At 37.6% G+C, this 23,200-nt stretch overlaps 4 protein-coding genes across 4 annotated transcripts; all 4 read right to left on the reverse strand.

Moving 5' to 3' along the window:
* Positions 1-2,306: 2,306 nt before the first annotated feature.
* Positions 2,307-18,316, reverse strand: LOC147475386 (uncharacterized). The gene is made up of 7 exons (XM_086585395.1): positions 17,999-18,316; positions 17,754-17,915; positions 16,217-16,401; positions 15,990-16,063; positions 3,302-4,036; positions 3,159-3,214; positions 2,307-3,077 (listed from the first exon to the last, which is right to left on the reverse strand). Exons 1-7 carry the CDS (start codon positions 18,314-18,316, stop codon positions 2,307-2,309), a joined length of 2,301 nt encoding a protein of 766 aa, XP_086441521.1.
* LOC147475387 (uncharacterized) lies at positions 10,161-12,376 on the reverse strand. The gene is made up of 9 exons (XM_086583344.1): positions 12,231-12,376; positions 11,874-12,006; positions 11,537-11,740; positions 11,372-11,464; positions 11,191-11,298; positions 10,791-11,081; positions 10,623-10,694; positions 10,485-10,535; positions 10,161-10,220 (listed from the first exon to the last, which is right to left on the reverse strand). Exons 1-9 carry the CDS (start codon positions 12,374-12,376, stop codon positions 10,161-10,163), a joined length of 1,158 nt encoding a protein of 385 aa, XP_086439470.1.
* LOC147475388 (uncharacterized) lies at positions 12,493-13,512 on the reverse strand. Its single transcript, XM_086584207.1, has 3 exons — positions 13,371-13,512; positions 13,094-13,294; positions 12,493-12,716 (listed from the first exon to the last, which is right to left on the reverse strand). Exons 1-3 carry the CDS (start codon positions 13,383-13,385, stop codon positions 12,579-12,581), a joined length of 354 nt encoding a protein of 117 aa, XP_086440333.1. The 5' UTR covers positions 13,386-13,512; the 3' UTR covers positions 12,493-12,578.
* Positions 13,698-15,101, reverse strand: LOC147475389 (uncharacterized). The gene is made up of 4 exons (XM_086583346.1): positions 14,951-15,101; positions 14,579-14,863; positions 14,392-14,497; positions 13,698-14,306 (listed from the first exon to the last, which is right to left on the reverse strand). The coding sequence occupies exons 1-4, from the start codon at positions 15,070-15,072 to the stop codon at positions 13,698-13,700; spliced, it is 1,122 nt and encodes a 373-aa protein (XP_086439472.1). The 5' UTR covers positions 15,073-15,101.
* Positions 18,317-23,200: the final 4,884 nt, after the last annotated feature.

Below are 23,200 nucleotides of genomic sequence, written 5' to 3' on the forward strand. Positions count from 1 at the left end.
ATAAGCTACTGCTTAAATTTGAATAAACTGGAATTCTCTGCAGTCTTTTTTCTCTCTACAATGATACTGACTGCAGATCTTATTTATACCTAAACACGCACACATGAATCACGGTTTACTCTTAACTAACACCTAAAGAATAGGAAGGACCGTACACCAAGACTGCTCCACACTTTCAGTTTCCTAACTTGTAGCTAAACCTACTCCTAAACAACTACCCAAGCATCAATTTCATCACTCGTAATCGTCGTTTCTAAAATTAAGAGCGATGCGTGGCCGCATCACAAATGGACTTGACCAATACCCCAAAATCTTGACATCACTTGCTGCCATGACAGTTAAAACTATACCTGTGCTAAAGAGAGACGTTTTTTTTTTGAGTTCGATATGTAAAGACAGAGGGAGGTGAAATTTCTGGAATAAGGCTACAGCTCGTCCCTCCCCACTGGAGGTTTTTTCAAAAAAAAAAAAAAAAAAGGCTACAGGTCGTCGGTGCAAAATGTGGTAGTGAATGGCTTACTTTTGACTTTATACAGTTGCGTTCAAAATGATTTTTTTTAAGGAAGTTTCATTTCCCTTACTTTGTCATTGTTTAAGTGTCTTAGACGTATGGAGTGACGCTCTTTGACCAAAGTGAATCTCGTTGAGTCATCTTGTAACCATGTTTTCTTGGATGTGAGAAGAAGAAAATTTGGTTTCACTAGGGAACTTGTTGAAGTGAAAGTCGCTGCGGATATGTTTTTGTTGATTTTCTTGCACCTTCACGCTATTCTTCATTCGTTTGTTTATATTATAATTTTATCTTTTTGAGGTGACAGTGGTTCTTGGTGGTACGTAGCAGAGGACTACAAGTTCAAAACATCAAATATATTCAATATTTCCTTTTAAAGTTTTTATTCTTATCTGCCAAGTCTACGTTTCCTCTAGCTCAGGTGTTTTATTGAAGCTTAACACAGGATGGTGAGTCATGATGGTTAACTCACAAATGGAGTCATGATAAGCGTGTGTAGGGTCGGGGGGTCTGGGGGACTTTCATTACGCTGATTATATTACTGTTCCTTATTTTATGGTCTTAATAATAATATAAAAAAAAAAGTCCAGATTTTGGGAGTATTGTTAATCTGTTATGCACATTTGCGCTTATGATACTCGTCTAGATCTTTGCTTTTAAGTTTTATCTGACCAGTTTGCATTGCATCTAGAGCCCATTCAAGAATCACGTCTTCTCTTAATTAAGGGGCACCGAGTAGAGACTTGATATAACTCCATAGTGTGACACTGATCCAGAGTTGTGTAATCAGAGAACAATGGGTATGCGCATTGCTGCCTCTTGGTTGCTGTTGCAAGCCACCGAGATGGTCATATGGATCGGAGTATCTATTCTCTACACTGAGTCTGGAAATAATTACATCTATGAATTCCCTTTGTGCTTTTGGGCTTGCTGGGTACACGTCTGATGATATTTAATACTTGAGAGGATGGGCAAGGCCAATTTTCATGGCTACAGGCTACCGATCGCTCTAGAGCTGGCCACACAATTACCATACATGATTTTCTTAGAATGTGCGGGATGATAACCAAGTATGAATGAAGTAGCCAGCTATAAGACACTTCTCAATCGTAGTGTCTTTTTCATATAATGCCGTGTTCCCCACGCGCTATATGTTGTTGGTATTTGCCGATTTACAAACAAAAGAACAAAGATGCCAACATGTTTTTTCGAACACATTGAACCAAACAATATTGAGCAAAAGACCTTCACGTTTTTATTCCAAACAACAACATTTGAACTCAAGTAGATTACACTACACAACTGCTCACTCTTACACTCTCTCTATGATTAAAATCACTGTGGAGCACTGGAGCAGCACTTTAATTGGCAATCATCGTTTTAGCGAACTCCAAGAGTTTTTCAGTCTCAGGAAGCAAATCCTTAACCGCAAGATCAGCGCAAAACTTCTCAGACCATGCATAAAGATTGGGCGTCTTTGTTTCATTGAGCAACTCCACACCGTTGAGCTTCTCGACCACCCTGAACCACGCTAAGTTGGCCCCGAGTGCTATATCAATGTACCCAACCGTATCCAGTGGCGGAGCCAGGAATGTAAGTGAGGGTGAGCCACCCATAAACCAAGCATAAAAAAATAAAAAAAAACACTAATTTTTTTTTAACTAAAAATTCAAACCTGATCACAAAACAAGTATATTTCAAACATAAAAAAAAATCATATAAAATAATTGCAATAATGTAATATAAAAAAAATAATTCAATCTAAACAAATACTTATTCATAGTCCTCGGTGCCCTTATTTTTTGTCACCCTTCTTCATCTTTTGGAAGCGTTGCAAGATCAGCTCGGTATCAATGCTATCAAAAACTTCTTTTTCAATGTATGTTATTAAACAATCATTCAACCATTTATCCGCCATCCGATTGCACAGACGATTCTTTATGATATTCATAGCAGAAAATGCTTTCTCCACAGTAGCAGTAGCAACAGGTAAAATCAGCGCTAACTTAATCAACAAATACACAAGTGGGTACATAATGTCTTTCTTTATCTCAACCATTATTTTGGCTAGGCTACTAATTCCGTTTACTTTACCAAACTTAGTATCGGAACGTACATCAATGATATAATTCTCAAGCTGATCCGCTAATTCCATCTGATCTATCTCTGAAAAATCATCGGGATAAAATCGAGCAAAATAGATAAATTTTTGTTTATTGAAAATAGCAAACGGGTCACAAGGATCAAGACATGCCATGCAAAGAAGTAATTCTGTATTTGCTTCATTAAACCGGTCGTTTAACTCTTGAAGTTGCAAATCAATACAATAATAGAATAATCCAACATGATAGTAATGTAAATTGGTGCTTCTTTCTGCTCTTCGTCGAGACCTCCCTCGAGCCACATACCTCTCTTCCATATTTGGAACAACCACATCATGTTTGGCACATAGTGAAGAAACTTCAATCAGGAGACTATCCCACCCATCATCTCTCATCATCTGCAAGCGTACATTTGTTATTTTAACAAGAGCCATAGCATTGACAATGTCTTGGTCTTCACGCTGCAAAGCCTTTGACAAATCATTGCTAATTCCTAGTATCGTTTTCATCAAATGCAAATTTAAGATAAATTCAAAAGACTGCACTGAACTCAATAATCCGTAAGCCTCACCTCTTTGTTCCGAGCTTGAACCATCTACCGCTATATTATCAAGCACATCAAGTATTTAACCATAAATGTTTATCATGCCAAGAAGTGTATAATAGTGTGAGCCCCATCGAGTGTCACCAGATCGTTTAAGACTAGTCTCTTGATTCAACTCTTTACCACTTGAAATTTCTCTGCTTTGTAAGGCTGCAACAACTCTAGCCTTCATTGTTTTGCGTAACATATCTCGTCGGTTACATGATGCTCCAACAATATTTACCACATTAGAGAGAACACTAAAAAGGTTAGCAATTGACTCATGGTTCTTTGAAACTGATACAAGGGCTAACTGAAGCTGATGAGCAAAACAATGAACATAAAATGCAGACTCATTCTCTTTCATTATATGTGTTTTTAGGCCATTCAAATTACCTTGCATATTGCTGGCCCCATCATACTCTTGTCCACGCAGTCTAGATATGCTTAACCCATGCTTAGAGAACAACTCATCAATTGCCTTTTTAAGTGTTACTGCACTAGTTTCCTTAACATGCACAACTCCAAAAAATCTCTCAATCACGCAACCTTTCTTGTCGACATAACGCAAAATAACTGCCATTTGCTCTTTAATTGATATATCACATGCTTCATCGACTAAAATAGCAAACAATGAATTTTCATAATCCTTTAAAATAGCATTTGTAGTTTCCACAGAAGCTGCATTCACAATCTCTTTTTGTATATCAGGCGAGGTCAATTTCCAATTTTTAGAAGCATTATCAAGAACGTTCTTAATGACTTCGTTATGATCTTTCAAAAATCGTATAAGTTCAAGAAAATTGCCTTTACTGATCGACTCACTACTGCAGAAAAGGCCTAAGATAGCATGCAAAAAACGCTATGGTTGGTGTCCATAGCGTTTTCCAAAACGCTATTAATGACGGTGCTATGCTTTTATTGATAGCATTTTCGGAAAAAACGATATTGAATTTATAGTGTTTCTTCACAAACGCTATCATATTTATAGCGTTTTATCTTAGCGCTATTAAAGATCAATAGCGTTTATTATGACAAACACTATTATATTTATTGCGTTTTATCTTAGCGCTATTAACGATCAATAACGTTTATTATGACAAACGCTATTACATTTATTGCGTTTTTTCTTTAGCGCGATTTCCGACCGATAGCGTTTATTATGACAAACGCTATTATATTTATAGCGTTTTTTTCTTAGCGCTATCTATTTATTAATAGCGTTTTCTCTTTAGCGCTATCAGTTCTATAACATTTTAATTTGAGCGCATCCAAGCTTTTCCTAATCACAATCACTGTTTTTTTTTAAAACCTGTACACAATTACATTTTCACACGATACTATTAATCTATGCTACTAAAATGTTGTAACAACTAAACCTGCAAAATCCATAGTATAACAATGTCTATAAAATACATACACACGATAATCAATAATAACTTCATTCATTAAGTAATACCCAAAATATACAATTTCATTGTGTATTGTACAAGGACAAAAATGACTTAAAACGCGATTCAAGTGTGTACTGTATAAGGACAAAAATGACTTAAAACGCGATTCAAGTGTGTACTGTACAAGGACAAAAATGACTTAAAATGCGATTCAAGTGTGTAATCGTACAAGGACAAAATGACTTAAAACGCGATTCAAGTTTCACAAAATTAGACAAAATAAACATCCTAATCCCGACCTACTTCACGTGGTGATCATCAGTAAATATGACGTGCTGTATGGGCCATGCAATTGCGGTTCCTTTAGCATCTCCCATTGTTTGCAATTCAGAATTTTCTCTCCAAAGACGTGATTTTGACTTCACAACTTCATCTACCCAAACTTTAGAGGCATTATCTCCAAGAGGTATACCATGCACCGGTTTAAAAGGATCGTTAGTCTCCCAATGTCCTTTAGCAACTAAATCATGCGGAGCCATCCAATTCATCAACTTGCACTGTCGCCCATGACTCCCTCCGCCTTGACCCTACCCAAAAAAAAGGAAGCCACAAATATAATAACTAAGAATTTAGGTAATCAGTACAGAATCAAAAGTAGGTAGTTACTATAAAAAAATGTTGTATACATTCTAATAAGCTTACAAGTAGGAAACATGGTAATGAATTATTAGTATGGTTATTACTCACCTGACTTCGAAAGCATTTGTTTCAAGACAAATAGAACATTGTTCAAATCACCAACATAGTGATTCATTATTTAAAACTTCGTGATTTTATTAAAGCATAAGTGTAGGAAGTTCAGTTGGAACAATCCACTTCGAAACATAACTCACAACTCAGATATCGAAATGCAATGAAACAGGGTTCATTAGATAGCAGACACAAAGCACTAAATTTACTGCCTAGGTCACTGAAGCTCAAATCCAACTCTAACTATGACAAAATCGAGCAAAGTCAGTCCGGTACCTGCCATCATCAAATAGACTGCAAAGACAAGCATATATTCTTAAACTCTAATTACGTCAACAATACATGCAGAACAACCATTTGATACTGTCTAATTACAAATGAGCATTGAATAAGCCATAAGTTACCCCTTGTAAAAAGAAATATTTTACTTGTGGAAGAGAAGTTGTTGTAGTTAGATACCCCTCGATCATCATTACTCCCCTATGCCTCGACCCTACCCAAACAAAAAGAAATTCAGTATAATGACCAAGTATAATAAATCCCTGCTATGTCCCCTCATGTTTAAGGTTCTGCAGGTGCAAATAATCTTGTTAACAAAATGGGCCACAAGTAGCCCCTTGCAACACACCCCAGCCATACATTACCAGAAAACAGGAAAGACTTGGGAAGTTTTAGCATTTTTCTAAGCCAATCCATAATAGTACTCTCTAACTCAGTAGCAGCAGGTGAAGACATCCAATTAAAACCAACAACAATAAAACCAGTACTAAGCATTGATGAAGGTGTGCATGCATGCATTGGCAGACAAAGAGCATGATATTCTGTATGTGTCCATGCCTTAAAAACATCAAGCTGAAGATCAAAAGTCGGGGGTATTTAACTGAGCATAACAGACCCTCACCTAAGTCCCCCACAGACAATGAAGCCACAGCAAAAATGTCATTTTGGGTGACCTGGTTGAGTATGGTCTCGAAGCATCATAGTTTGAAAAGGCTCAGCGAATGCAGCCTTCACTCATTCTTGGGCCTTCGGGCCCTTAGGGATGACTCCAGTCAAGCAATGCGTTCAGTGGTGAATCCATATATTATATAATGGATGATTGTCTTTAGAACCAAGTGGCGGATCAGTCTAAGGACCAAAGGAATTCAGGGCTAGTCACTTATTCCAGAAGACTTCTTACATGAAGTATAGCAGATGGCTTTCTTTTTCGCGCCCTTACCTTAGAGAATAAAAGACCTAGAGAAAGAAAAGGAAGCTTGAAAGAGGAATTAAGGAAGCTGTGTTTTCCTCTCCGTCTGAATATCTCCTCGTACTATGCTAGTCGCCGATCCACTCACTTTATGGGTTCACCCTGGGACTCACGATGAGCAAGATAATGTTAATGTTTATTAACAATGGGAATTCTCAGAGCAAGCCTTGGTCATTGGCCTGTCCAAGAGAGCGTTGCAACTTCACCCAAGAAAACACTCATGGCCAGAAAGCAATCCAAGCTAGATTCTTGTTGTAATCAACTGGTCATGTGAAACCAAACAACCGCGCTGGTCGTAATATATCGACTTTCATGCTGGAGAAGAACGAGTTGCTAGTGTTTAAAAGAAGGGTGAATATGTTCTATAAGAGAAGAGCAGGCTAGATAATAATGGTATTCGTTTTTATCTCCTTGCCTTTCTTTCTTGCTGCTAGACGAAGAGCTAAGCCTCAGGAGGTTCCTGACCTTAGCTGGATCTCGCTGGTGCTACCTAAACTGTAGGTAGGCGGCGGATGTGTGACGTTTGGAGTTGTCGTTCGTGCACCTGTCCCCAATGGAAGAATGAGTGATCCGTTCCCCTGCAGATCATGGCCTTACCACTCGGTCCCCGATGGCCAGCGGGGGATTCGGTATAGCAGCTCACGTTCGTTCCACCGGATCGGACACGTGTTAGCTGTAGGAAGTATGGTTCCGAAAGTGACTTCGGGTTCGCCCGATTCGTTCAGCTCAACTCCTTGCTTTACGTTAAGCGGACCTCTGTGTTGGGCTGGGGCTCCGTGCTCTTCTTTCGCGGTGGGACGATCTCGGGAGAGAAGCGGAATGCGCCGAGGTGGCTTAACAACACAACTTTTGGCTTTTCCCTCCATGAGATGAGCCCAGTACATTGGACCGATGGATAAGAGAACTGGGCTGGTCCTGACGGAACTACATGAAATCTAAGTTGGGCGCTCTACGTACGATGTAGACTCAATCAGATACATTTCGATTTCTTTCTGATGGATCCAGAATAGATAGTTGTCTCATCAATAGATAGAAATAGGGGATTGGGCGCTCTACCTTGCCCACATTTCCTTTTGAAAGGGGCCAAAGAAATGTCTCCACCTGCTGCCAACAGTCTTAGATCGAAATAGCATTCAGAGAAATGTTCTAACATAGAGTAGAATCGAACATTGAAGAGATTAGTTGACAACAGTCAAAGGGCGCCTAATTCCAATACAATAGGGGTCTATCAGAGCAAGTCAGTGAACGCCGTGATTGATGAGTGGGTAGGTGGGTTAGGTGCACCTCTCGATGTGGGAAGTAATGAGGCAAGCCCCCTTCCCCAGTAGATATCGCCTTTTTTATTTAGATTCTATCTTTTTTTCATTATTATATTCATTACAATAATCTAAAGATTCAATTTACATACGGAAAGTGTTCATAATCACATGACTCGATCTATACTCCAATATCCAGACTGATTCCTGCGCCTCACAAACCTGCATCTATTCACAAGTTCCACAACGCACCACATAGCTACTGAAAGGATGGCAACACCAAAAACAATGTAAATCAACTTCCTGTATCGATCTATAAAGCTGATTATATCCTCGTAAACCCCATAACTTGAAGCTCCATACATCCCGCTATTTCCGCTTTGGAAAATGTCAATTACTACCGGATAAAGTATGGTTTGATAGGCGGGGTCAAAGAAGTTCTCCACACCATGAACGATTACATGTCCATCGTTGTATATGTCCCACTGCTTGATCTTGACGTTGTTAATGGAAGCATTATTTTGGACATGCTCTAGTGTACTAACGACGAGGGGGTGACCATGAAGGAGGGTATCAATCTTGGATCCATGTGAGAGTGTTGATTCTAAATCCTCCTTCTCAATCTTCATGGGTGAAACATGGTATTTGAGAAGTGTCAAAGGTGGTTGTGGGTATTTCAAAGAGAAGAAAGCTTTCGGCCCGGACGGAATATGGTAACCGTTCTTTGCATTGTTGTTGCTTAAAGCCGAGGAGATAAGGGTGGGGAGAGTCATCTCCAGGGTGAGAGACATAGCACTGTAACCGCCATCTGATATAGCCTTAACAATCTTCTCGAGTTCTCGTGTGTTTCTCGATTATTATGATCACTAGATGTGACTCCTTCAACAGGAGAAACTGGAAAAGTTGAAAGAAATAGAAGAAAGAGGAGAGACAACTGAAAAGTTGAAGCCATGAGCAAGAACGAATTCTGGTATTCTTGTTGAAGAGTATTTATATATAGAACTCAATTGACCTGCTTAAGGTTTTGACACATTGGTAACCAACACAAATTCCTATTTCGTAGTTAACTTGGATTCTTTAAACCGGGTGTAACATGTGATTTGGATTCCTAAAGGAATCTGGATTCTTTCAAGGCCAGAAACACCTCCCATCCTTCACGCATTACTCTGGTTTGCTCAAAGATGGGGCAAAACATCAAGGAAACAGGATATAGTAAATAAATCAATGCTTAGTTGGATGTTGGCCGCTGACCTAAAAGTTACACCAAGCTCAAATTTAGCAGCCTTAGTGGCTTGTTTTCTACCGATATTTTTGTTTATTTAACAAGAGCGAAAGTCTGTAATGCTAGTCTTTACTCCCACATCGCGAAATAAGGCAATACAATAGGCTATTTGAACCTTTTGTGCGAGACCGATGGCTACCTTTCCTATCCCGCTTCTCTACAAGGTCTAGTCTACTTTCTTCTTCCCCGGACGGGCCAAGCACGTGGGTTGTTTAAGTAGGTTGGGCTAGGTTTGGTTTATTTTTGGAGCCCTGGTCCGAGTTCGGTCCCCATTTTTATTTCAGAGGGCAATCAAGAGGCTGGAAGTGATTGACCAGCCTATATTATTAGGAATGGGAGGGTGAAGGTCGGGCTCGATTAGTTAGCGATGGCACCAAGGGCCGAGGAAGGAAGGTAAACGGTACTTGTTTTTGTCGAGATTGGGTTGGTGTTCAGTGTACTCTATTTGATTTAACATTAGACCCAAAAAAAAAAAAAAGAGAATATAGTAGAGCTAACTCAAGAGATCGAACAAAGCAGATGTAGGAGTCAAAGTCCGAGAAGCCCGAGTCCCTCACCATCGACTAGGGCTATTCCTCGAAAAGAAATTGCAAAAGTTTTTTCTATCCCAAAAGGGCTCCGGAAGGCGATCTTTAGGCTAAAACACCGAAAGTGTCGGGGGTATCGGATACTTTTTGTTCCTTGGCAAAGGCAAAGGGAAAGCCCCTACCGTTCTTGTTGCCCCAAACAACAAGTGAGTGACTCGTGCCTTCACCGTTACGTGAGGAGAAAAAGAATTCAAATCTAGCAGCTCCCTTCCAAAGACGACTAACTTAGGAACGAATCAGAGAAAGGAAAGATTTTTGCCTAATGTAAGCTCCCCCATCTTTCGTCAGCCTCGTCACTCATTACACCCGCCATTCGTTGGCCTTTCTCCAGCCTATCTCACTCGCTCCGCATTAACGGGCTAGCTGCTATTGGTTTTCATTTTGTTATAAGCTTGTGAAAGATTTAATAAAAATGGCCAGAGAAATATCAGACACAATCGAAAGGTTCAGGACTGAAGTGGTAACAGAGAAAACACTGCAATTTTCTCCTTGGCATACTCGGGGAGCTATACATCCAATTAAAAATATGAAGTAGGTATTGGTGAGTCTAGAAGTTTTTACAGAGGTAGGTTCCCTAATGGTACACAAGTAGCCGTAAACTGAAAAAGGCTACCAAATATAGACCTAATATAATCTCACCAACACCTTAAGCACACTAACTCTGATCTTACAGCCCTACTGCATAATGGCCTTTTTAACTCAAAAAAAATTTCACTGGACCAAGTAAGCCAAAAGCTAGTTACCCTTGCTTGCAAAAAGAAATATTTTACCTGTGGAAGAGTAGTTTGTATCCCCTGATCACCACTGCCTATGCCTTGACCCTAACCAAATAACCATAACCATTGGTTAGTTGTTAGTCTACTAATTAAGAATCTACAGACTTTGCTTTTAGAGATTCTAAAAAATACCACGAAAAGTGAAGTAATTGGAGCAATAGTTGACTGTATCACTTGCTCAGTCACAACTTGCTGACTTTCATCCTAGAAAAATATATTAAGATTGTCAGTTCAAGTACTCTAGCAAGACAACAAATATCAAATAAGCTATTGTACAATACTTGTACATCTGTCACTTGCCTTTTGAATATTCAGAGAAGCAATTAAGTTTCTTATAAGTTCATTTTGAGTATTCACCAAATTGGTCATTTGAGCCATATCCTTCTCAACCGTTAGTACCTTCTCCTGAATTTGGGTGACCAACTCTTTGTTTTGTGACACCACACCTACTTTTGAAGGAGTTACTCCTGCTCCTTTACCTCTCACACGACCATAACGATCAGGTCCAAGTACTTGTGAAAGAGCATCATTTTGTATTGAGTGGTTATGAGAATCTGATGCTGCCGCATTTCTAATTTCTTTTATTTTTTTCTATAGCAATCACATTTGATATGTATGTTAATAGAGAAATTAGCGAAGCTCAACAAAATCGATGATATTTATGGCTATACTTCTGGTTAGAAAATATAACTAAACATACCATTCGTTCCGCAACTCTACTATTTGATGGTTTGCCATTTTTCTTAGTGTGTCCTTTGCACCAAACATCAACTCTAGTTATAGACGAGGGATTCGGACTCTCTTTTTGCTACATGATAACAATATCCACAATCAAGATACATACACAAAAACAAAGTTGCACAAATTTGATATTTAATTACCATTCGGAACTCTAGGCGTGCATAGCCTTGTCTACTACATGTGTGAGGGAGATCTTGCTTTTCCCTCATTTCTTGAAACTTTTGACTTTTCAGCTGCAATACAAAAGAGTTAAATAACACATTTCACAATATGAGTATATTTAAAGTATCACCAAAATAACTCACAATGAACTTTCTCTTTGACATTTGTTTAACAAACATCTCCCATTCTGCATCATCACAGTCTTCAGGCTGGAGACGTGCAATGTCCTTTTTCTTTTTTCTATAAACTCTGATCTTTCCCCTCAATCTTGATTTATGCGCCCGCCACAACCTTCCAATTTGTTGGAGGGCATAAGTTCTGCGCCCTTCATCCAAGATAAATTTTTGCTACAAGAAATAAGAAATAATACGTGAAATGTTTTGACAACCCCACCATCAACAAATTAAACATATATAATAAGAACATCATAATAACTATATATATTTACTGAAAAGCAAAGTAAAAAAAAATCGTTCTTACCAAGACTGATTGCCAATACAGATCTTTGTACCCTTTTTTGATTACTCTCCAATCACTAAAAGTTAGTGGCACCATCTCAGATGCAATATTTCCCAAATGAGAAGAAAATTGTTCTGAATTTTTCCTCCACTGCCTATTATTGCATTAAAGGTCACCGCTAACTTAGATCCACTATCGGTCGCCATTACCTTGGATCTACGAGAACCTCTTAGCGTCTTGCTTGATAGGTGAGATTCTTTGGAAGAAGGATTACTACTTTCAAGTTCTGATCCGAGTCGATAGCATCATCGAGTCGATAGCATCACCTTCATCACTAGAATCTCCTTCACTCTCTTCTTCAGTCAATGGCCCTTAAACTTGGCTCGGTTGGTACTAGTCTTACTTCCATCCTCGTCATTACAATAATCTTCATCGCCAAGATCTTTATCACTTAAGTTGTGAGAAGAATTCCTTTTTGTCTTAGATCTTTTAACAACTTTTTGAAACTCGTGATAAAACCCCATTAAAGGAAAACAAAAGATTAATGAAAATTATAAACAATACTTAACAAAGGAAACACAAAAATCTAACATATATAAACAAAAATGTTAAGCAAAACATAATTAAACAACACCTTAGACTTTGTAGAACCCCCCGTCTTTTTTGATTTGTGAGATTCATTTGAAGAAGGGTTCTCTCTATTGCCACGAGAGTAAGAATTTGGGACTATGTAGTAGATCCCTCATTGAAATCATGGGCATCTTCTTCCTTGCTAAAGTCCCCATCAGTGGAATCTGAGTCGTTAGTATCTCGGATGGGCATTTTACCCATCTTAGATCGTTTAGTTGTTGCTCCCTTTATACTCTGGAATTTAAAGAATATAACATAAAGGTTAACATAAAACACCCTTAAACTTGGGAATGAATTAGGTGAAAGGCAGCAGTTATATATTAAGATTAAAGTGCAACTACATATATTGGGAATGCTAGTGTGTGTGTGCTGCAAATAACCAGGTACAGAGTTACCTAAAGGCACCGGCCAGTAGGGTAAGTTAGACCTATACTAGGAGTCTCATACATACTTACGAAAGCCGGCGAATATAGCAGCATCTGGGGAAGCACTAACTACTAGTTAGCGGCTATTCATGGAGACTCAGACATGTGCCAAACTAATTAGGACTAGTATGGCTTTAGTGCCCAGTTGCATAAGGAAGAAAAGGAGAGGAAGATAGGTGTGCTTACCTTATTCTTCTTAGAGTTAGACTTCTCTAAGGTACACAATTTTTTCTTTGACAAGTGGGACTCATTGGCTTGAGAGGCTGAGTGTGGTAGACTACCATCACTTCTATTTGATATGTGTATCCCAGCATTTGATGTATTCCTAAGAGCAGCTACAATAGCTAGTCTTTCATTAAGTTTCCTTTTCTTAGCTTGTTTTGAACTCTGTCAACATGCCAACAAAAATTCTGTTAAATGAGAAACATGTGTATACACAAACATTATCAACAAAATGTCTTACCTCCGCTTTCGACATTTTGTTTGAAGTGAAGTGTCTTTACGTCCTTGTCAAAATCCTGAAATGTCAACGATGCATAATGTGGCAGAAAACATCAAGACACAAAATTGATATGAACAAGACAGGAGAGAGTACCAAAAACAAATCACAACACATATTAATAAAAACAAACAACCAATACTCATACTAAGATGAACAAACAACCGAAGTGCCAAAACAAATCAAATACTAATATTAATAGGAAAAACTACGAGGAACTAAACAACCGGAACTCATAGCCGAAAATATTAATACAAAAATGTTTTACTAAATTCTTTGAAAGTACATGCACTACACATAGTCTCCCTCAGTCTTTTCTAACATAGCTACCATCTTCATCATCAATGTTCTTGTCAATTCTAAACATCTAGTGGTCCGAGAATATATCGACATTCTCCTCATACATATCCAAGTCATGACGCCTCTTGGTGGGGATTGTAATACAACATACCAATTGGAATCATTGTTGTCCCTTGAATAAAAGACCTGTTTCGCTTGTGATGCTAAAATGAATGGTTCTTTTTCGAACTGGCGTTGTCCTTGATGGAGGTTAACCAAAGTAAATCCATCTTCCACCTTGACACCATTTCCTACATTTGCCCAATCACAAAAAAAAAAAAAGTGCACTTGGAAGCCAATGTAGTCGAGCAAAATTATATCTTTGATGACCCCATAGTAAGAAACATTGTTCATGACTTGGTTTCTGTCCTTTGAACTAGATCTACACATAGTTGTTGACTCAAGTGAAACACCACTATTTTGGTTGGACTTCTCAGCACTTTTCTTGTGGTAACGTTGACCTTTGACAATAAATGAAGAATACGACATTGCTAACTTCCTCGGTCCATTGGCAATCCACTTTAATGTCTCAGAGATATTCTCACTAGTGTCCTCTACAATCTGTCCAAATTCATACATAAGTATCACGATTATTATCTACATATGTAAAAAGGGTAACGCAAATACACAAAAGTCACAACTGAACCTTCTCACGTAGCCATTCAGAAAACTTTTCTACATGTCTCTTCCACAACAAATTTCTATTTCTTGAGAGTTGTTTGTTTTGCTTCCGTAGCTCATCCATATGCTTTCTAACCAAAGAAAAATGGTAAAAGAAAATTAAGGTACGTCTTTTCAAAACTTTAAATTTCAATAATTATTACCATACTCACTCAAAATATGGCTCGACTACAGCTGTATTGAACAACACATATAGATGGGCAGCATGTAACCTTTCTTTACTTAATCTAATCGAAACTCCTCTAGAATTCGGCCTGCCATGAAGTATTGCATCACTTGCAAAACTATCATTTTTACTTCGGCGAGTACTTATCTCAACGGTTTGTTTCATAAATTCACTACAAAATCTCATGCCCTCTTCCGCAAGATAGCACTTTGCAATGGAACCCTCAGGTCTTGCAAAGTTTCTGACATATCCTTTCAACTCTTTCATGTATCTAAAGACAAGAAATAACATCAATAGTAATTAAGAAACAAGTAGTGGAATATAATCATTAACGTTTTATGAATGAGTATAAATTCACCTTTCAAAAGCATACATCCAACGCAAATGAACTGGTCCACCAAGCCGTGCTTCTCGTGCTAAATGAATTGTTAAATGGATCATAATATCAAAGAAGGATGGAGGGAAGAACCTTTCTAACATGCACAAAGTCTCTGCAACATCTCTCTCGAGATTTTTAGTCTCTCAGATTAACGACTTTTTGCATAATTCATTGTAAAAGGCACATAAGTGAAAAATTGCAGTCCTCGGTCCTTTTCGGAAGAAGCCCCTTAACGCAAATGGACAATAATTGTTGCATTAAAACATGGAAATCATGGGACTTGAGACCTGAAATCTTGAACTCATCCCCCGATATAACCCTCCCGATATTTGAGCTATAGCCATAAGGTAGCTTTAAATCTTGTAATCTCTTGCAAAAAATCCTTTTTTCAACTTTCGATAGTGTGTGTGGTGCCGGTGGAAGATAAGTTCTGTTGCCACGAACTTCGGATGCAATTCATGCCTAATTTAAACATTTGCAAATCTTGGCGAGACTTAAGATGGTCCTTTGATTTGTTCTTCACATTAAATAATGTGGCAATAATGCTTTTCGCACACATTTTTCTCTTGGTGCATTACGCCCACATTGTGACTTAAAGGATTATCTTGAAAAATTCAAAAAATTAATATTGCTCAAAAAAAATAAAGTTGGCTTACCTAGGGTATCTAAGAGGGTGGAGGACCACTGAGTATGGGGGCATGCAGTACACTCTAGAGGGTGCAATTGGGGGGGCAAGCAGTACATTCTAGAGGGTACAAAGGTTTCTTAGCGGTATCAACGCGTAACTTAAGGCGGATAACGCTCCAACGGGAAGGCTGTCCTCCAACACCTATAGGTACCTTTGCGAATAGAGAAGCTTTGTTCGGGGGTGAGTTCTGAATAGACCACGGGGGCGAAGGATGCCCAAAGTTACATGATGGGCAGTCTTTTCGTAGAACTTCTCTTCTTTATTTAGGTCGGGGGTACCGGGAGGGGGGAGATTCGGCAGAGTCCGGGAGCGCAAAGTAGAGGGATTGGCGGCGGAAAGCTAAACCTTGTCTCAAAAGAAACCTAATACAATCAGTTATTGCAGTTAGATGTATTCGGTAATCCCTTCAAACTTGGTCAGATTGTCTTTAAAGAAATGATTCGATATGCTGCTCTTGATTTAGCAATGCCTGTGCTGCCCTGTAAGCAATATTATGAGCACTATTTGTTCATCCAACATGCTCTTTTAATTTGGTTTTTCTTTCCCAATTAGTAAACCCCTTGTAAGAAAAAACATCTCCGCCTCCTTGTGCCCCTTGATAAGATTTAAAGAGATAACAATAGTGACAAAACACGGCATCTTTGTGAATACTATATTCCAACCAACTAAACTTTTCATACCACTCTTTCCGAAAGCGACGGTTCCTCTTGCCTATTGTCCTTGGAGGAAAAGTATGATTAGGCTGGCAAGGACCCCTAAGGAAATATGTTCTTCTCACTGAGTCACAATCATTAGGATGATAATTTGAAATCTTGTTCCTCAATCCAGGGTCTCCCGGAAGACTAGACAAGTCAAGTTCTTCACGATTTCCATGTTAAACCCGCTTTGACGTAGGTTGTTCAACACCACCATCCTCAGTTTATTTGTGACTTTGCTTTGAAGAGGATCCTACTTCAACACTAACAACATGATCTGTGTTACTAGTTGGTTGAGCGGGCAACGACTTTTCTTTGATCAAATACTTTAGCATAACTATTTAAACAATTAAAATAAACCACCAATCAATTTAATTGAAATTGCACGAATTAAAATAAACCACCAATAATATTCACAAAATAAAATAATAATCACAAACATATAAAAATCTAAATAATATGGTTTAGGAATCAGTACAAAAAGACAACAAAAAATTAAATAATATAAGAGTTCCCTAGTTACCTCCACAAAATCGATAGGTGTAAAGTTGTTTGTTTGGGTAGAAAAGTAGAAGACTTAAATTTTAATATAGGATAATAGAGAATGGAGGAGAAGAGAAGTAAAGTAGGTGAGGGCTTTCTATTTGTTTTTAATAGATACAAGATGGTTTGTTTGGGTTTATATATGGGTGGATAAATACGAGATAAAGAGGAACACAAGTACTATTGGGTTTTCTATTTGCTTTTTTGGTACTATTTGCTTTAACCGAGTCAAATTTGTACATCAAGTACATCACATGACATCAGCACATCCCTTTTGTTTCCTTTGTCATGAGCACATGCTGCACTTTTCTTTTCTCTTTTGTCTCTTACCAGTTACCACTTAGCACTTGTGGGTAGTTGCGTAACTAATAGTTTTTTTTTGTTTGGGTCAAGGTGAGGGTACGCCAGGGTGTATGTTGGGCCCCCTTGGCTTCGCCACTGACTGTATCTCTACCAAAGAAGTCCTTTCCTTTGCTAATCTTCTCAAATGCTCTAAAACACGAACGCACCTCCAAATAGCCTGTGTCCGCGTCGGACACGGCATGGACGTGGTCAACATGGTCAAGACACAGTCAACTAAACCGGACGCGGATTTTGACCTAAAAAAATAAAAAATAAATCAAAATAATATTAAAAAACTCAATTTTTTCATTTTTTTTCATTTTGTTAAGACTTATGACATGTTTTTAAAGTTTGATTAAGAAATATTAAACTTAATTTTGTGGCTATTTATCTTTAATAGTTTTGAATTTATGAATGTTGATACATTTAATTTAGTTTTTAATGTTTAATTTATATAAAATAAAATTATAAATATTAATTAATTTCAGCGTCATTTGCCGCGTCCGCGTCTTACTTTTTTGAGATATAACCAAGTCGCCACGTCAGTGTCCGCGTCCGTGTAACATAGCTCAAATGCCTCTTCTAGTAATTCAAATCTTGTGGACACTCCTTCTATAGTTGTTTTTATCTCCTCCTCAGTCTTTACTTCAAGAGTCGCATGTAATGAGCTGAACCACTGTAAAATACAAGAAACAATAAATTATTAGATGTAATTTTTTTTTGTACTTCTAATGGACCAAAACTAGTGTCATTATGTACGTTATCATCTATGTAGGCACCCCAGAACCGAGCAACGAAACGATCATAAGGATTAGAAGGAAGGATAGAAGGACCAGAGGTGAAAGCTTCATCGATGTATTGAACAATAATGAGTGACTCACAAATGGGCTTATCATTATGAATCATGACTGGGATCTTCTTATAAACAAGGTTACTCTTGAGTAGAAGTTCGCTTTTCGTACCCAACGGCTCCTCAAGGAAGTCATAATCAATGTTTTTAAGATTTAGAGCTATGCTTGAGCGAATAACAAATGGACTTTCCCAGGCACCCAAAAGCTTTACATCACTTGCTGGCATGACACTTGTTAGAATATGTCAGTATTAGAATATGTCCAATATGGAAAGTCCCACGTTTCTATAAGTGTGGACATCCATATCTAGTAGTTTCTATTATCATATTTTAGTTTAGTATAAGTATGTAACTTTGGGTAGAGAAAACTCTCTCTCAGACTCTAAATTCTAACCCTAATCAATCTCTAGTCTTCTCAGTTCTTATTCTTGGGTTTCTCTAATAAATTTATGTCTCAACTCTCCTAGCATCACCACTAACATAGAATTCAACATGGTATCAGAGCGAGATTTAGTGGTATGCTAGGAGAGGAATCCCTCACCAAGAGAAAAAAAAATCAAGTTTATTTAAGTTTTTCAGTATAGTATTCAAATTAAGTTTCAAGAAGAAAAAGGATTTCTCACAAGAAGAAGTTCAAGTTTCAATCTTTCTCTGGAAAGATTTACTATTCATCGGTACTATTCACTGGTATTGTTCACATTACTATTCACAGTTACTGTTCACCGACACTGTTCATCGACATGTTTAAGTATTCTAAGTTCAAGAATCTCTTATCTAATTATTCTCTATGGTTCGAAGTAAGTTTTTCAAGATTCAACTGGTGTTTAAAGTTTGTTTGAAGAATGCTAGGAGAGAGATCCGAAGTTTCTCAGTATTGCTTTCTTAGTATTATTTCGCTTCCGCAGTCTACTTCTTCCACAATTTCTCTGTCTTAGTATTGATAAGAGGGGCACAACCTCTCTGTATCTTGTAGTCTTTGAAGTTAGTATTGGATGAGGTGCGCACGCGCTCAGTCCGCACGCCAAAAGTTATTTTCAGTAGTGTTCATTTTGTATTCAGAGAAGAGGGCGTGCACGCGCTCAAGTATAGTGATAAGAGCCTAAAACTGTAGTTTTAACCCCTTAACAATAATATTTTTAGACCAATTATGCGAATAATAAATAAGAGTTAATGCTGATTACGTGCTTTTATGTATTTCAGGCATTGAAGTCAATTATGTGCATAAATGTGTCAGTTTGGCGAGATAAAGGAGCAAGGGTTGGTTGCTAAGGAGTTCTGTGATTAAAGGCCAAAATTCAAGGAGAAAAAGCCCGGTAAAAGCTGAAAAGTCAAAGTCAACGCGGGCAGAAACAGCACACAAAAGTCAGGAGAACTTTCGAAGACTGTATCTTTGAGCTAAAATCTCATAATTGGGCCTAATTTATGTCAAAACGACCGGCTTGGAATCAGCTTTCCAATGGTCCAAGCCTTAACTCAATCAGAGGAGAAGAAGTGGACAAAAAGTCTATGAAAGTCAAATCTAGCTGAAAAGGCCTATATGGACTGAAGAAATTGGGTTTTGGGGTCGATTTTCCGGCCTGAAATATGGCTCCTCAGCCCATGCACGAAAATATGGATCTGGTCTCCTCCATTTGAAGACACAAGACTTAACTCTTAAGAAAGGAGAAAATTAGGTATCCATTAGCATAGAATTCTAGATCTAGTTTTACATTCCATAAAATTAGTTTTCAATTATTGTTTTTAGATCTAGATTTTACTTGCAATAGATTAGTTAGAACAAATAAATTATTAATTGAGAATCATATTTAGTTTATAATAAAGTATTAGTTTTAATTCCAATTTCGTTTAGTGATTTAATTTTTATTTAGCTTTAGTATTGTTAAATTCATATCTTAGTTGTTAATCATTTCTTAGTGTTAATTTAGTTGTGAATTATTGATTAGAAACTTTATATTAGTAAAGTTAGAATCTTTTTATGGTGTCTTGTTTAAATTCAATTGGAAATGATAGTTTAATGATTATAGGCTAAACCTCCATTAGAGAGGGTTGAAGAACCAATTGTTATGCGAAAGTAGTTCAATTTGGATTACGACGATTCTTCGTTAGTAAGTTAAGTCGAGTTAAGGTGGAATCAATCCCCCATAATTCTCTATCAAGTATCAACTTAGCATTTCGTAGTTGAGTTATTCGTATCTTGTTAGCATAATTTCCATCGTAGTATAAATTCCCCTCATTACTCTCATTAACTTTGGCTAGGACCGATAATATTAGAAAACGCTAATACTAAAGAACTAGGAGAGGAACGAATCTTCTATTCCAACTCTATTTCGATAGATCCGAGAGTAGAAAAATCTTTGATAAATCTAGTACAAGTTCAGTCATAGTTTTACTTCCGTTTGAATTTTATCGTCATTTAACTGTTATCATATAGCCAAGCCCAAGGGGCACACACGCCCTGAGTACTGGAAGTTGGACAAGTAGAGGGCGTGTGCGCGCTCTAATATGCCTTGTCCAAGGCGCGCATGCCCTCTAGCCTCCATACATCAGTTTTCGAGATTTTTGAAGTATCAAACCTTTGGAAGGTAGTTTGCACTCTCATCTAGGATTGGAGGGGTAGTATTGTTTGTATGTCATTATGGATGACTAGGTTTCTAGCTTCCGCACAGTTGGTATTGATGTCATCTTCTGTCTTAGTTTCTAGAACATGATCAAGATGTTTGTTTGAAGTATTATAAGGGCACACGACCTCTATCTCACGAGGAATTATTCTTTCCATCTTCCACTGTTCCAGAAGTTTACAGTCATAAAAAGGCGCGACCCACCCTCAACCCTCTATAGTGAGTATTGTTTGATGCAGGTTCTATTAGAATTTTTTTTTTGTGAATTGGAGTATGAAGTATTGTTTTTTGAAGTGGGCATTAGTTGGTTGTATAAGTTGGTATTTAGTTTTCTTAGTTTCAAGTTTAAGTCGGAATAGACAAGCCTTTGTATGTTTCAATAGCCTTATATATTCCAACTTGAGAGGGGGAATAAGGAGATATGAAGACATTCAGTAGTATATGAGGGAAGGAGAATAAGGAGATGTATGAGAAAGAGTACTCATGTCTCCATATTCCAGCAAGCCTTGACGAACTCTTCATGACAAGGCATATCCACTATTCAGTCTTCAATATGACATCTCCACTATTCAGTCTTTAGTATTCAAGTAGCAGTCAAGCCTTAACTGCAAGTATGTTTCAAGTAGCAGTCAAGCCTAAACTGCAAGTATGTTTCAGGTAGCAGTCAAGCCTAAACTGCACTTATAAGGATTTAGGTAGCACTCAAGTTATAACTGCACCAGTATTTAGTATTCAGTATTCAAGAGTACCCATAATAGTATTTTGTTAACATTAACAGTGATATTGATAGTAGCAGCCAAGAAGCGCACATCAAGTCAGTGTTATTGTTTTCAATTTATATTATGACAGCCATAACAACGAATGGAGTGAGTAGTAGCCAAGCAGCGCGCCACTAAACCGGTGTTATGATTTCAGTTTGTGACTGTGGTACAGCTGCTGTATTCAGATTAGGTTATTGCCTATACCGACAGTTTCACCTCCAGAACGTCTCAACAGTTGTTTGAGTTCTTCAACTAAAGACAGTTCTATGCGAAAGGGGGAGCAGTATTCTTATCTTTTATTTTTTGTAATCCAAGTTGTAATTTGCATAGTTTGCGTAATTGCAGCTTGAAGGGGAGTGTTAGAATATGTCAGTATTAGAATATGTCCAATATGGAAAGTCCCATGTTTTTATAAGTGTGGACATCCATATCTAGTAGTTTCTATTATCATATTTTAGTTTAGTATAAGTATGTAACTCTGGGTAAAGAGCACTCTCTCTCAGACTCTATATTCCAACCCTAATCAATCTCTAGTCTTCTCAGTTCTTATTCTTAGTTTCTCTAATATATCAATGTCACATCTCTCCTAGCATCACCACTAACATAGAATTCAACAACACTTTAAGTTACACACAAATGAAGATATGGAAAATAGAGATATCTAGATTTTTGTACCAGATGGAATGGTAGATAGTGTATTGAGTGGTGGTATATATAGGTGAATTTTATGTTGGGTTGAAAGTGAATGGATTGCTTGGTTGGCAATACTGACTTCCTAGTATTGGGTCCAGAAAGTCTTAATTATTTTCACAAAGTTTGATCTCATTTATTGTTATTGACCGTTTGTCGCATTGTTTTACTTTGGTTACAGATTGGGACGTATGTTGTGACGCTTTTGATCAATCAAAGTCATCATACAAAAACTTATGGCGCTCAATGAATGGGTTGGATAAATGAATTGGATGCAATTTGAAAAAGTAAGTGAAATAACTTGTTCTGGTCCAGGCTAGGAACCATTTCACAGTTTAATAAATACAGTTCGACTCTAATTTCACAAATGGAAATAGAAAGAAGAAAGAGTCGAACCATTTCAATACGCAAACATCCGCAATTACGCATGTTCGCAGAAGACTTTTAGAATGCTTTGATGTATTTCTAGTCTCTACGTACTATTTGAATAGAAAAAATAGCCAATGTGGGTAACGTAATTTCTTCAAAAATTCAATTAGGGTAATGCATTTTTTTTCTCGTCAATTGGGGCAATGTACTTTTTATATTCATTAATTAGGGTAATCTGTTAACTTGGGGTTCAATTGTTCAAATAAGCTTATCTGGCAATCATTTTCACATGTGCAATATATTTTTTACAACAAAAAATGAGCAAAAAAAAATTATTTACATCTAATTTTTGTTTAAACATGAGCTGCACGTGTCCAAGAAAAAACTTAACTTTTACTCTGAAAAAACTTCATTCTATCTTGAGTTGGTTTTAATGGTTTTCTCTTTTGTTTTTTCTTCTCAAGTGTCGAAAGACCTAGCCCATCTATCTTAAAGCTTATTATGATTCAAGCTTGGTGCATATAATTAGTGGTGGACTGTGGAGGTTAAGTATTTTGGGGTCTACGACCTGATGATTTGGTTAATAGGGAATGGATGCACTCTTTCTTGTGATTAGAGTTGCCTACATATCAAGTCCTTTGGGGTAAACTTGAATCAAGCCTTATGTAGTTCA

The sequence above is a fragment of the Coptis chinensis genome, chromosome 9 (assembly GCF_015680905.1).
Source record: "Coptis chinensis isolate HL-2020 chromosome 9, ASM1568090v1, whole genome shotgun sequence".
Taxonomy (NCBI): Eukaryota; Viridiplantae; Streptophyta; class Magnoliopsida; order Ranunculales; family Ranunculaceae; genus Coptis; species Coptis chinensis.